Raw genomic sequence first — 16,051 nt, 5'->3', positions numbered from 1 at the left:
AAAAAGGCTCCTGGGCGCCCAAGAAAGACCAGCAAGCGCCAGGACCGTATCTTAAAACTGTTTCAGCTGTGGGATCGGACTACCAGCAGTGCCGAGCTTGCTCAGGAATGGCAGCAGGCTGGTGTGAGTGCTTCTGCACGCACTGTGAGGCGGAGACTCTTTGAGCAAGGCCTGGTTTCAAGGAGGGCAGCAAAGAAGCCACTTCTCTCCAGAAAAAACATCAGGGACCGACTGATATTCTGCAAAAGGTACAGGGAGTGGACTGCTGAGGACTGGGGCAAAGTCATTTTCTCTGATGAATTCCCTTTTCGATTGTTTGGGACATCTGGAAAACAGCTTATTCAGAGAAGAAGAGATGAGCGATACCACCAGTCTTGTCTCATGCCAACTGTAAAGCATCCTGAAACCATTCATGTGTGGGGTTGCTTCTCAGCCAAGGGAATCGGCTCACTCACAGTCTTGCCTAAAAACACAGCCATGAATAAAGAATGGTACCAGAATGTCCTCCAAGAGCAACTTCTCCCAACCGTCCAAGAGCAGTTTGGCGCCCAACAATGCCTTTTCCAGCATGATGGAGCACCTTGCCATAAAGCAAAGGTGATAACTAAATGGCTCATGGAACAAAACAGATTTTGGGTCCATGCCCTGGAAACTCCCCAGATCTTAATCCCATTGAGAACTTGTGGTCAATCCATCATGAGACGGGTAGACAAACAAAAAACAAAAAAAATTCTGGCAAAATGCAAGCATTGATTATGCAAGAATGGACTGCTATCAGTCAGGATTTGGTCCAGAAGTTGATTGAGAGCATGCCAGGGAGAATTGCAGAGGTCTTGAAGAAGAAGGGTCAACACTGCAAATATTGACTTGCTGCATTAACTCATTCTAACTGTCAATGTAACCTATTGGTACTCATAATATGATTGCAATTATATTTCTGTATGTGATATAAACATCAGACAAACACTAATAAAAACCAGAGGGCAGCAGATCGTGTGAAAATATAATTTTGGTGTCATTCTCAAAACTTTTGGCCATGACTGTACAAGCCGAGATTTTCAGCACATTTTTTAGTGCTGAAAACGCCCCCTTTGGCTTATACGCGAGTCATTGTCCAGAAATCTGGCAGGGGAGGGTGAGCGGCGGAGCAGTGGCAGGAGCCGGCTTCAAGAACACATCATACTCTACCTTCTCGCGCCGTCGCTGCATCTCCTTCCAGGAGTCGGCTGTCATGATATGTACTTTTGCTCTGTCCTGTATTTGAATAATATGCCATTTGATGTATGTAACTGTTCTCTGGTTTCTATTAGCTGTAATTTATGTATTTCCTTGTGCTGGGAGTTCAACTGTAACAATATGTCTCCTTCCCCCAATACTTGCAGCCCTAAGCTATAATGTAATTAAGCTTTGTCAACACCACTACTGCAGAATAGCTATTCTTCCTCACAGCAGGTGGCTAATCATATGTACATACTAGGTAGACTAAGTGGAGCCCACCAGTCTAGAATCTTCTGGTGGACCCAACCATTGAATAGAAGGTGTGACCCCTACCCCCTTCATGGGCGGATCCCAGGAGCTCAGACAATCCATTCTTATTTTGAGATCAGATGTGAGTTGATCTTTGAAGGAGAAGGAGTGGGGATTCTTAGCTGAGGCAAGACCCCACGTCCAGCTGTGACTGCGGAAGCGAATGGGGCGAGACTTGAGCTGAGGACATATCTCGTTGTTCGTGAGATTGTTTTGGGATCCATTGGACTAATTGTGGACTATTGCTTTGTTACCTGGCACAAGGATTATCGGGAGGTGCCCCCGAACCTGTTCCGTTGGACTAATTGTGGACTCTGTAGATCTACCTGCATGTGTTGTTCCAGCGTTCTTGATAATAAATCTGTGGAATCATCTCTTGGCCTGTTGTCCCTTCTTGCTCTGCCGTACACCCCGTCACAAACTGGTTGACAGCAGAGGGACCAGAGCAGAAGGAATGGAGGACAAAGGCCCATCAACATCGGGAACCAGCACCGCAGAGTACAAGAACTGGACTTTGGGGAGCCTACAATCAAAGGCCCGTGAAGTAGGAGTCCGTTTTAAGGGACTCTCCAAGGAGCAGCTTATTGAGGCTTTGGAAGGAGTTCACCTGCAAGATGACGCTGAGGAAGGATCCTCACAGCAAATGGAGGAAAGACTGCAGCCGGAGGTAAATACCCAAAAAGTCAGTGGGTTGTGTGGTACGAGGAGGAGTTGGCATTGCTGGGAGAAGAGGCCACCATAGACTATAAGAAAGAGGCCATTCACCGAGCTAGGGAGAGGGAGGCCATTCACAGAGCCGAGGAGAGGGAGGCCATTCACAGAGCCGAGGAGAGGGAGGCCATTCACAGAGCCGAGGAGAGGGAAGCCATTCACAGAGCCGAGGACAGAGCTCAGGAGATGGCATTGCTGGAGAGGCAGATCGCTTTGGAAGCAGCTAGAAGCTCCAGACAGACTCTAACCCCAGCACCCACCATGAGGGAACTCCCCAGAGTGTCCCGCAAAGACTTCAAGCCCTTTAATGAGGCTGCAGGCGACATTGAGGGCTTCTTCCAGGACTTTGAGCATCAGTGTCGATTAATGGAAGTCCCGCAAAGGGACCGAGTCCGACATCTGGTGGGGCTATTAGAGGGTGGAGCTGCCGCAGCCTATAGAGCTATGGACCCTCAGGGGAACTGTGAGTATGCAGAGATTAAACGGACTATTCTAGAACATTATGCTTTTACCCCAGACACTTACAGGACTCAGTTCCGTACTTTAGCCTGTGATGAGGAAGTGTCTTTCAAGATGTATGCCCACAGACTCAAACAAATATGTCATCGCTGGCTGGAGGCAGAGGAGGCCTTAACCTGGGAGACCTTCCTCCAGGTTATCCTAAAAGAGCAGTTTTACTTCAAATGCCCTGCTGAGATCCGGGAATGGGTGCGTTAGAGGAGACCAGCCACTGTGGAGGAAGCTGCAGCTCTAGCTGATGAGGCTCTCACCATCAAGCCTCAGTGGAGGGTTCTGTTGGAGGATGGAGAGAGGCCTACCAGCTCCACAACACCGGTGGCCCCCTGTTCTTCTGTCCCCATTGTTCCCCGTTCCTCTAAGCCACCACCTCATGCTGATACCCGTGTAAATGTGCCTCCAGTTGCTTCTACTGCGTTTTCTGGAATACGACGAGGAGAGGAAGTAGCAGAGCGCAGGTGTTATGGTTGTGGGCATCCGGGGCATCTGCAGGCCTCATGCCCAGCCAGCCCATGGAGGAGTCATCCTCAAAACCCTACAGCACCTTCAGGTGAGGGCCGGCCTCCAGGTTCCCTTACCCCTCGCCCAAGAGGACGCCTTGGATGGAGTGAGACCCAGCACAGATGCTATCGATGTGGACAGCCGGGGCATCTGCAAGCCTCCTGCCCAGCTGTTCAAATGAGGATTAATCCTGTACCCAGTCGTATTATTAATTATGTACAGCCAAGTGCCATGGAGGACGACGTGTCACCACTACGTGAGGACTGGCCTAGTGCCTCACCCACCCATGTTGCACCACTAGGAGTTTATGGTGTGCGACCTGCAGCTATGACGACTTCTGCTCATCGAGGTAAGCACTTGCAGGAGGTCGTGCTGGATGGACAGAGACTTATTGGATTTTGTGACTCCGGGTCTTTCCTCACACTGGCTGATCCCCGAGTGGTTCGGCCTGAGGCAATCCATCGAGGACCTGGGATTGTCATTGAACTGGCTGGTGGACAATGGAGGACTATTCCCACAGCCACTGTGGATCTGAACTTTGGTTTTGGGGTCAGGCGATGTGTGGTTGGGGTGATGGGTGGTCTGCCTGCAGATATTCTCCTGGGCAATGATGTGGGAGAGCTACGATGCCAATTCGTGGCTGCATGAAGCCACATGTAAGTCACGCTCTGCCTGTGTGTACTTAACCAGCGACCTGTAGAGGTCCCTAGTACATACACAAATTGGGAGGGGAAGGGATTGTCATGATATGTACTTTTGCCCTGTCCTGTATTTGAATAATATGCCATTTGATGTATATAACTGTTCTCTGGTTTCTATTAGCTGTAATTTATGTATTTCCTTGTGCTGGGAGTTCACCTGTAACAATATGTCTCCTTCCCCCAATACTTGCAGCCCTAAGCTATAATGTAATTAAACTTTGTCAACACCACTACTGCAGAATAGCTATTCTTCCTCACAGCAGGTGGCTAATCATATGTACATACTAGGTAGACTAAGTGGAGCCCACCAGTCTAGAATCTTCTGGTGCACCCAACCATTGAATAGAAGGTGTGACCCCTACCCCCCTTCATGGGCGGATCCCAGGAGCTCAGACAATCCATTCTTATTTTGAGATCAGATGTGAGTTGATCTTTGAAGGAGAAGGAGTGGGGATTCTTAGCTGAGGCAAGACCCCACGTCCAGCTGTGACTGCGGAAGCGAACGGGGCGAGACTTGAGCTGAGGACATATCTCGTTGTTCGTGAGATTGTTTTGGGATCCATTGGACTAATTGTGGACTATTGCTTTGTTACCTGGCACAAGGATTATTGGGAGGTGCCCCCGAACCTGTTCCGTTGGACTAATTGTGGACTCTGTAGATCTACCTGCATGTGTTGTTCCAGCGTTCTTGATAATAAATCTGTGGAATCATCCCTTGGCCTGTTGTCCCTTCTTGCTATCGGCAGCTCTTCCGCAGTGCTGAGTGGTCGCGTGGTACCGCTCATTAAGGTAATGAATATGCACGTTTCTCCATTCCCATAGGTGTGGAGCGCATATTCATTACCTTAATGAGCGGTACAACGTGATGACTCAACACTGGGGAAGAGCTGCTGTTTCCAGGACAACAGAGATGCAACGACGGCTTGAGGAGGGTGAGTAAGACGGGGGGGTGTGAGCCATGCGAGATGGGGGATCTGGGCCATGCGGGGTCGGGAGAGCCGAGCCATGCAGGACCGGGTGAGCTGAGCCATGTGGGATTGGGGAGCCATGCATACAACAGGGAGAGCCACACATAGCAGGACAGGATGGGGGAGCCACACAGCAGCTCAGGACGCGGGGAGCCACATATAGCTGGACAGGATGGGGGAGCTACACATAGCAGGACAGGACAGTGGGAGCCGCACATAGCAGGACAGGACAGGGGGAGCCACACTTAGCAGGATAGGATGGTGGGAGCCACACATAGCAGGACCGTATGGTGGGAGCCACACATAGCAGGACAGGATAATAATAATTTTTATTTATATAGCGCCAACATATTCCGCAGTATTTAAGGTCTGGCAATTATAATAAATAGGGATTTTCATATAAAGCTGCATGATCCAGTCATCATCCTGTGTGTTTAAGTGCAATAGTCAAGTATCAAGTGCAGTTATCATGTGCATGGAGGGTGTGGAGACAGATGAATAGTAGGGTGCAGATTCAGAATAATATTTGGAAGGAGGGAACAGGGAAAAGTTAGTTTACTGAGTAGTTGATGTGGTAGGCTTGTTTGAAGAGATAGGTTTTCAAAGCACGCTTGAATAGGTTAGGGCTAGGTATCAGTCTGATCGTCTGGGGAAGTGCATTCCAGAGAGCTGGCGCAGCACGAGAGAAGTCTTGGAGACAGAGGTGCGAGGTCCGGATTACGGGGGATGTTAGTCTTAGGTGATTTGTAGAACGGAGGGCACGTGTAGGGCGATAGACAGAGATGAGAGAGGAGATATAAGGCGGTGCAGAACTGTGAAGAGCTTTGTGGGTGAGAGATGAGTTTATACTGGACCCTGTAGCGAATGGGTAGTCAGTGTAATGACTGGCACAAGATGGAGGCATCGGTGAAGCAGCTGGACAGAAATATGACCCTGGCTGCTGCATTCAAGATGGATTGGAGAGGAGAAAGTTTAAGAGGGAGACCGATCAGAAGAGAGGTGCAGTAGTCCAGACGAGAATGAATAAGAGCGACAGTAAGAGTCTTAGAGGTTTCAAAGGTGAGAAAAGGTTGGATTCTGGAGATGTTTTTAAGATGCAGGTGACAAGAGCAAGTGAGTGATCGGATATAGGGAGTAAAGGAAAGTTCGGTGTCGAATATGACCCCAAGACACTGGGCATGTTGCTTGGGAGTTATGTTGAACCCTCCAGGGTAATTTCGATATTAGGTAGAGTGAGGTTAGTAGAGGGGAGAAACACAAGAAGTTCAGTTTTGGAGAGATTTAGTTTCAGATAGAAAGAGGACATGATGTTAGAGACAGCAGACAGACAATCCTTGGTGTTTTGAATTAGGGTAGGGATGATTTCAGGGGAAGAAGTGTATAAGTGGGTGTCGTCAGCATAGAGATGATACTGGAACCCAAATCTGCTGATTGTTTGTCCATTAGGGGCAGTGTATAGAGAGAAGAGGAGAGGCCTAGAACTGAGCCCTGCGGAACCCCGATATTAAGGGGACGAGGAGAGGAAGAGGAGCTGGCAAAAGCTACAGTGAAGGAGCAGTCAGAGAGGTAGGAGGATAGCCAGGAGATGGCTGTGTCCCTGAGGCCTATAGAGCGGAGCATAGTGAGGAGGAGCTGGTGATCCACAGTGTCAAATGCGGCAGAGAGATCCAGGAGAATCAGCAGGGAGCAATGACCTTTGGATTTAGCTGTTATTAGATCATTAGAGACTTTAGTGAGGGCAGTTTCAGTGGAATGTAAAGAGCGGAAACCAGATTGTAAGGGGTGGAGAAGAGAGTTATCCGAGAGATAGCGGATTAGACGGGAGTGGACCAAGCGTTCCAGGAGTTTAGAGATGAAGGAAAGGTTAGAGACAGGTCTGTAGTTAGCAGTGCAGTTCTGGTCGAGAGATGTTTTTTTAAGTAAAGGGGTTATGATTGCATTTGTAAATGAGGAGGGAAAGATACCTGAAGAAAGAGAGAGGATAAATATTTTATTCAGGTGAGTGGTGACCAATGGTGAGAGAGACTGCAGGAGATGTGAAGGAATGGGGTCACTGTTGCAGGTTGTAGGCCGAGCAGAAGCGAGGAGCGTGGAAACTTCTTCTTCTGAAACAGGCTCAAAGATGTCTAATGAGCTTGAGATGCGGCAGGGAAGGGGATCCAGGCACTGAAGAGATTGGGCTGAGATATCCTGATGGATGTGGTTGATTTTTTCTAGGAAATAAGTGGCCAGATCCTCACCGCTGAGGTTGGTGATGGGGGCCTGTACTATAGGTTTCAGGAGGGAGTTTAAGGTTTCAAAAAGTCGTTTTGGGTTGTTGGATAGTGAGGTGATGAGGATGGTGGGAGCCACACATAACAGGACAGGACTGGGGGAGCCACACATAGCAGGAAAAGAAGGGGGGAAGCCTGTTAAAAAAAATGGTTATTTCGCACATATATTTAATCAAGACTTAACCAGGTGTGTTATTCTTAAAAGAAAAATGTCATTATATTCTGATGAAAAGTATAGTGGTTTATTGAATTATCCACCATTGCAGAAAAAACATAAAAGTAGATGAAATAGTTACGAACAGATTGTCCATGTGTAAATATCAGCGCTTGTCTTGTTACTCATCTTTCCCAAGGTCCTGAATGGTAAAACCGACTGTCTGTGTGAAGTCTGAAGGTCATCATGGCTTCCGCTATCAGCTGTTGCTTCTTCATCTGTTGTCCATGGAGAATGATGTGTAGGAAGGAGGTGACCGTCCCACGTGACCAAAAGCCCCCACACCCTCCTAAGAGACGTTTATATATGTCCAACACAGATCACGTGTTCCCTGTATATGGTGATAACTTATGCTCTGAGCTACATACACAGAAATAGCTTTTGTAATGTCTGCAAGAAGCAATGTGCTCAGTACAGAATAAGAATGATTCAATTAATTAATATTTAACAATTCCCTCTTTTGAGGATGAAAGACATTGATTGGAACCCTCAAATTAAAAATATTAAAAAGATCTACTTTCTTCTCTTCGGCAAAATGATGTAATAAATAATAATATCAATAATAATATTGTTATATGTTCTCAATAATATAATGATATGTAAATTCATGTTATGGTAAGCCGTGACTAATATTCATATAAAATATATACTATACTTCCCAATATCTACTTGAAGCATCTCAGGCCTGATCACCATCTGATGTCATCTGGTCTTCATATTGATATCTTCTTGGTTCTTTTAAAACAATCTTTATTATAATTCTTTTGAAATAGATGATAGCATGTAGATATGTAGAGACTGTGTGTCATGTGTCAATCAAAGTCCATAAATTCAAATGTTGATAAGAAAACAAAGTTCATAGATGAAATGTAGCTTTAATATCTGTGCAGTGTCACCTTTAGAGACCTGGACTTACATTGGCTCGCCTTGGAAATCATCTGGAATCCTCATATCATCCGCACTGGTCTTGGAACAGGTGTGACGTCTTTGGTCAGCACAGCAAGGGTTACATTGACTCTTCCTTGCTAAACATAGCACCATAACCAGTCCTTAGTGCACAGGACACATGTCAGGGTTGTATCGGCCTGACAATTACCTGAGTGTTCACCAGCTTTCATGGAAGTCTTATAGGTGATAGGAAACCACTGGAATGTGATAAAAACGTAATAACACAGTTCATCTTTGATACTGTACTCATATTTGTCAGTGATGGATGCTGTAGTTGTGTGTGGTGACATGAATTGTATTTGACACAGTCTATTATTACTCCAAAATCATAGCATTGTTACCTTGTGGAACTTCTGGATAACGGCTTTATCTTCTTGCAACTTTTAAGAATGAATTTACAAATATGAAAAGTCTTTATTAAATATGCTACAGTATTTACTGTATATTATATTAATATATGTAACTGCAGAATTATATTGAATAAAATAATTACATTGATACATAATACATTGTATAACTCATCATATAATATACCAGTAATTACATTTTTAGCCAATTCCTAAACCAAAATTTACCTCTCTGTTGATAATTTGTTGAAAACCTAAAACTGCCATCTTTAGTCTTATAAGCTGTGATAACTGAGTGTTCAGCTGAGCACCCCTGAGATACTCACCTGCTTCCATTTGTCAATTTCCGCCATCTTTACAGAGAGATCTGAACCTTCAGCTTTTAACCCTTTCAGAGGAACTTCTTTAATGGACTGAATCGTTTCATAGGGTTTGTAGCAAATATGTAATTTTCTTCGTTCTTCATAGATGTGATTTTGGGTCAGTTTTGGAGATTTTGATTTTGGTTTTTGATAAGATTGAATTCTGCATGTTTTAAAAAACTTAGTATGATTTATTTTCCTTTCAAAATTCTCGTGTTTTCTAGAAAAATCAAGGGATTGCGCACATTCATATAAAGAATCTTTCTGTGACGCAATAACACGAGATACAGGATTTAAGAATTTAAACTTGTTTACAAAACAATTTATCATGGATTGTTGATTCAAATTCGTACAGACCAATTTGTAAACCCTTTCAAAAATGGACATAAAAGTAAACGTACATTCTTTCTGGCCAATCTTCAATTTTAGAAGAATATCAAGATCTGGATAATTTTCTTTCAATCCACAGAAAATCAAAATTTTTAATCTTTCTACATCAGTCATGTCTTCATGGAACTCATCATTCTGCATTTTTAATGAAAATCTCCTGATAAAAGTTACCGGAAGCCAAATTTTAAACAATTGATTTCTCTGCACATTAGTCAAATCAAACTTATCAGCAAAACTCTCAAATATCTCTGAATTTCTGCACACATGGATTTTGTCATCATATGCAGGAATGGTTTTGCATAATTTTAACAGGATTTTCCTAGATTTAGGTTGCAATTGAGCCTCGTCTTCTATTTTTAATGGCAATGGTACATCTGTCCCTTGTAGATCATCTTTGTCAGTTGTCATGTCTCCTTCATGTCCTCCATCTTGTTTTTCATCATGTGTCACAAAGTCAATGTCACCTTGGGTGGCCACACACATGTGTGTCACATCATGTTGACTCTCCTCATTACACTCAATCTTGGGAACATCATTAATTTCCATTTCCTTAGAAATTCTTTCTACACAATCTTTTTTGGACTTCTCTGTAACAAACTCGTTAAATACATAAACCATATGTAAAATATTTTTCAGTTGCTCTTTTTCTTTTTTCCTAGATACTAGCTTAGAATCTAACTTTATATTTGCAATCTTGCATTCTGCAAATAAAGAAAACCAAAATATTTCTAAGCTAGATCTGTACAAACTTACAAATTCTATCTGACTTGATTTAGCATATGAATTAATCAAATCCATTTGTCTTACATTGAAATATCAGCTTGTAGTCCCTTTGCTGCACAACGCTGGGCTCTGGACTTCAGCACGGCTATTTTCAGCACATCTGTCTTCAGCACTTCCAGTGCTACTGCTTGTCAAACCATCTGACACCTGTTAAAGTCTCCGTAATTCGTAGGTTCTTGTATGAGATCTTTTGTGACTTGAAGTTTTGAAGTGAAATTTCTGAATACTTGCACAATCTAGCGGAACTCTTCTGTCTTCCCCCGTGTGCAAGAAGAAGGAAATTCACGCAAAAATAGCACAAAAAATCAAAACTGGCTGGCTTGGCCAATGTTAAAAAAATGGTTATTTCGCACATATATTTAATCAAGACTTAACCAGGTGCGTTATTCTTAAAAGAAAAATGTCATGATATTCTGATGAAAAGTATAGTGGTTTATTGAATTATCCACCATTGCAGAAAAAAACATAAAAGTAGATGAAATAGTTACGAACAGATTGTCCATGTGTACAGTCATGGACAAAAATTTTGAGAATGAGACAAATATTAATTTTTCCAAAGTCTACTGCTTCATTTTTTCTAATGGCAATTTGCATACACTCCTGAATGTCAGAGTGATCAGCTTAACAGCAATTACTGTACTTCCAAAGTCAATATTTGCCCAGAAAATGAACTTTAACCCCCAAAACACATTTCACCATCATTGCAGTCCTGCCTTAAAAGGAGCAGCTAACATCGTTTTAGTGATTGATCCATTAACACAGATGTGGGTGTTGATGAGGACAGGGCTGGCGATCAATCAGTCATGATTAAGTAAGAATGACATCACTGGACACTTTAAAAGGAGGCTGGTGCTTGGTATCATTGTTTCTCTTCAGTTAACCATGGTTATTTCTAAAGAAACACGTGCAGCCATCATTGCACTGCACAAAAATGGCCTAACAGGGAAGAGTATCGCAGCTACAAAGATAGCACCTCAGTCAACAATCTATTGCATCATCAAGAACTTCAAGGAGAGAGCTTCCATTGTTGTCAAAAAGGCTCCAGGGCGCCCAAGAAAGACCAGCAAGCACCAGGACCGTATCTTAAAACTGTTTCAGCTGCGGGATCGGACTACCAGCAGTGCCGAGCTTGCTCAGGAATGGCAGCAGGCTGGTGTGAGTGCTTCTGCACGCACTGTGAGGCGGAGACTCTTTGAGCAAGGCCTGGTTTCAAGGAGGGCAGCAAAGAAGCCACTTCTCTCCAGAAAAAACATCAGGGACCGACTGATATTCTGCAAAAGGTACAGGGAGTGGACTGCTGAGGACTGGGGCAAAGTCATTTTCTCTGATGAATTCCCTTTTCGATTGTTTGGGACATCTGAAAAAAAGCTTATTCAGAGAAGAAGAGATGAGCGATACCACCAGTCTTGTCTCATGCCAACTGTAAAGCATCCTGAAACCATTCATGTGTGGGGTTGCTTCTCAGCCAAGGGAATCGGCTCACTCACAGTCTTGCCTAAAAACACAGCCATGAATAAAGAATGGTACCAGAATGTCCTCCAAGAGCAACTTCTCCCAACCGTCCAAGAGCAGTTTGGCGCCCAACAATGCCTTTTCCAGCATGATGGAGCACCTTGCCATAAAGCAAAGGTGATAACTAAATGGCTCATGGAACAAAACAGAGATTTTGGGTCCATGCCCTGGAAACTCCCCAGATCTTAATCCCATTGAGAACTTGTGGTCAATCATTAAGAGACAGGTGGACAAACAAAAAACAAAAAAAATTCTGGCAAAATGCAAGCATTGATTATGCAAGAATGGACTGCTATCAGTCAGGATTTGGTCCAGAAGTTGATTGAGAGCATGCCAGGGAGAATTGCAGAGGTCTTGAAGAAGGGTCAACACTGCAAATATTGACTTGCTGCATTAACTCATTCTAACTGTCAATGTAACCTATTGGTACTCATAATATGATTGCAATTATATTTCTGTATGTGATATAAACATCAGACAAACACTAATAAAAACCAGAGGGCAGCAGATCATGTGAAAATATAATTTTGGTGTCATTCTCAAAACTTTTGGCCATGACTGTAAATATCAGCGCTTGTCTTGTTACTCATCTTTCCCAAGATCCTGAATGGTAAAACCGACTGTCTGTGTGAAGTCTGAAGGTCATCATGGCTTCCACTATCAGCTGTTGCTTCTTCATCTGTTGTCCATGGAGAATGTTGTGTAGGAAGGAGGTGACAGTCCCATGTGACAAAAAGCCTACACACCCTCCTAAGAGACGTTTATATATGTCCAACACAGATCACGTGTTCCCTGTATATGGTGATAACTTATACTCTGAGCTACATACACAGAAATAGCTTTTGTAATGTCTGCAAGAAGCAATGTGCTCAGTACAGAATAAGAATGATTCAATTGATTAATATTTAAGAGCCACACATAGCAGGACAGGATGGCAGAAGCCACACATAGCAGGACAGGACGGGGGGCACCACACATGACCGGACGGGGGAGCCACACATAGCAGCACAGGACTGGGGAAGCCACACATAGTAGGACAGGTCGGTGGAGCCACACATAGCAGGACAGGATGGGGGGAGCCACACATAGCAGCACAGGATGGGGGGAGCCACACATAGTAGGACAGGACGGGGGAGCCACACATAGCAGGACAGGATGGGGGAGCCACACATGCCATAACAGGATGGTGGAGCCACACATACCAGGAAAGGATGGGGGGAGCCACAAATAGCAGGACAGGGCAGGGGGGCCACACATAGCAGGAGAGGACGGAGGGAGCCATGCATAGCAGGACAGGACGGGGGAGCTACGCATAGCAGGACAGGATGGGTGAGCCACACATACCAGGACAGGAAGTGGGGAGCCACATATAGCAGGACAGGGATAAGGGGACAATGCATACCCCGCTCATACTCGAATCAATAAGCTTACCCAGTTTTCCGTGGCAAAATTAGGCTTATACTCGGGTCGGCTTATACTCGAGTATATACGGTACTCTTTTTTTAGTGACCAGGCATAACTAGATTGCTATGGGCCTCGGTAACTTTTGGACTTGGGTGCCATGCATGTCAGCATCATTTCTGCCACCAGTGATTGGATAAAGTCTCCTGTAATTGTGTTATTACCTGAGAATCTTTATGCTGTATCAGCTCATCTTCTTTTCATACAGGTCTCTACCATATTGAATCCTCTCAGTGGAGATCTTCTATATAATGATTGACCCATCAAGGATGGACAGAGACAAGATGGCGGAGAAGATATTACAACTCACTCTAGAGGTCCTCTTCCGGCTTACTGGAGAGGTGAGAGATTCTTATGACCTCATATTATATCATTCTTATCTATGGGAATAACAGATGGATAGAACTGGAGAGGTGAGGACTCTGGAAATGTCTGTAGTGAGATTAGTTAATTGGTCTCTCCAAAACCAGGATTACACAGTAGTGAAGAAGACCTCTAGTAAGTGCTGTCAGGCTCCGGTGTCTGAGGGATGGGAAAGACCCCTGAGCCCAATCACAAGGCCTTCACCTCACCTCCTGATACATGAGGACTTCAATGACCAGAAGATCCTAGAACTCACCTACAAGATGATTGAACTCCTGACTGGAGAGGTGACATTGCTAGGAATTCTGGTACATTATACAGTAACGCTATGAAGGGATCGGGAGGATGATGGTATCATTGTATTTGTCAGGTTCAAATAAGGTGTCAGGATGTCTCCATCTATTTCTCCATGGAGGAGTGGGTGTATTTAGAAGGACATAAAGATCTGTACAAGGACGTTATGGTGGAGGTTCCTCAGCCCCTCGCATCACCAGGTAATAGACTGGACTAAATACACACAGCCTATAATTATCTGTAAGTAAAGAATGAATTCACTCCCTGTATGTGTTTCCTCCAGATCTATCCAGTAAGAGGACACCAGAGAGATGTCCCCATCCTCTTCTTCCACAGGACTGTAAACAAGAAGATCCCAATGTTCCTCAGGATCCTCAGGTAGATGGAGAGAAGGTGTCATGAGATCTCCCCTATGATGTGTAGACGGCTATGAGGGTCTTATGCTCAGTCTTGTTTTATCCACCGGTATTATATGTTTAATACTTGTGTAGTAAGAACGGTGGATATGGCAGGATTAGAGCTGATCATAGATGTGACTTCTCCATCTGTCTGTGACTTTTACAATATTTGTTTCAGGGTGAAGATCTGACCCATATTTATACTACAGAGACATATGTGAGGAATAATGAGTATAAAGAGGAGATTCTTTCAGATAACAGTGCAGGTGAGCATTAGCCTGAATATTTTACTTATTCACTGGTTGCTACAAATATGTGTTTGATTCTATTGAATTTGTACTTTGTTCTGCACCACTATGTATACCAAATGAAAAGCAATGCCTTATTGTAGCTATGAGAAATTAACATTTTGGGGGCATCTGTTAAAAGGGAATCTGTCGCCCCATTTTTGGCCTATAAGCTGCGGCCACCGCCATCAGGGGCTTATCTACAGCATTCTGTAATGCTGTAGATAAGCTCCCGATGTAAACTGAAAGATAAGAAAAACAAGTTAGATTATACTCACCCGGGGCGGTTCCGGTGCGGTCCGGTCTGATGGGCTTCGTGTTCCGGGTCCAGCGCCTCCCATCTTCATGCTATGATGTCCTCTTCTTTGCTTCCTGTCATGGCTCCTGCGCAGATATACTTTATCTGTCCTGTTGAGAGCAGAGCAAAGTACTGCAGTGCACAGGCATCGGGCCTCTCTGACCTTTCCCGATGCCTGCGCACTGCAGTACTTTGCTGATAAAGATAAAGTATGCCTGCGCAGGAGCCGCAACAGGAATCAAAGAAGAGGACATCATCGCATGAAGAAGGGAGGCGCTAGACACGGAACGCGAAGCCCATCAGACCGAAGCGCACCGGGACCGCCCCGGGTGAGTATAATCTAACTTGTTTTTCTTATCTTTCAGGTTACATCGGGGGCTTATCTACAGAATTACAGAATGCTGTAGACAAGCCCCTGATGGCGGTGGCCGCAGCTTATAGGCCAAAAATGGGGTGACAGATTCCCTTTAATGTCTTGCTAAATTTTAATTATATGCCGAGTAGGCATCCCTTTCAAGTGAATGAAATTGGGAGCTTTGAAAAAGCAATGATACCTTTAATCTGTCCAAAAATTATCCCTTTCTATAAGTTTTTTTGTTAGATGTATCCTGTGCATGTGAGGGTTCCATCTCAGGGGCGGTATAAAGCATAATAGACACGCAAACGATTTCTGACTGCTTAAGGGCATTATAATATAGGATAAGGTTGCAATTGCACTCACATAACAAAATAGAACGGTGCTTCAGAGGAAAAACAATATCAAGAAAAAATATAACCTCAAGCACTCAATTTTAATATAGTCTTTATGTTTTATTTAGTGAAATCCACAGCCGATGTTTATTACAGAAAAAAAACTTTCCCAACGTTTCGGCCTATCATTGGCCTTTTTCAAGGGTATTTTTCTACATTCAAAACATAAAAAATACAGAAATTAACAAAACTGGTAAGAAACATCATTAACAGTGAAAAACTTATAAGTCCATTCTATAGGACATAATGACATTACATTTATAACATAGAGGAAAAATTTTCCCTTTTTATAATAAGAAAATACCAAACATCAAACCAGCTAGTGAATGAGTTAAACTACTTTCCAAGAATCTTTAACTAAAGGTCATTAACTAAAAAAATCCCCGTCATGGACTTTAATTACACCTATGCAAAACTATATCCTGTAGCTGTCTGAAAGGGTAAAAC

General features: G+C 43.9%; 1 protein-coding gene across 2 annotated transcripts in view; it reads left to right on the top strand.

The window, feature by feature from the left end:
• The window catches only part of LOC138663739 (oocyte zinc finger protein XlCOF22-like), a 72,244-nt gene that overhangs the window by 17,901 nt on the left and 38,292 nt on the right, over positions 1–16,051 (top strand). The window contains exons 2-6 of one of the 2 annotated variants that reach the window (XM_069750064.1): positions 13,423–13,555; positions 13,685–13,864; positions 13,948–14,071; positions 14,155–14,249; positions 14,448–14,535. In XM_069750064.1, coding sequence (XP_069606165.1) covers positions 13,466–13,555; positions 13,685–13,864; positions 13,948–14,071; positions 14,155–14,249; positions 14,448–14,535 — 577 coding nt within the window. In that variant the 5' untranslated portion in view covers positions 13,423–13,465. Of the gene's footprint in view, positions 1–13,422; positions 13,556–13,661; positions 13,865–13,947; positions 14,072–14,154; positions 14,250–14,447; positions 14,536–16,051 lie in introns of both variants that reach the window. The other variant, XM_069750065.1, reaches the window with a different exon arrangement.

Source organism: Ranitomeya imitator, chromosome 2 (genome assembly GCF_032444005.1).
Source record: "Ranitomeya imitator isolate aRanImi1 chromosome 2, aRanImi1.pri, whole genome shotgun sequence".
In the NCBI taxonomy this organism is placed as follows: Eukaryota; Metazoa; Chordata; class Amphibia; order Anura; family Dendrobatidae; genus Ranitomeya; species Ranitomeya imitator.
The sequence above is the reverse complement of the archived record's forward strand: the minus strand, read 5'-3'. Positions and strand labels throughout refer to the sequence as shown.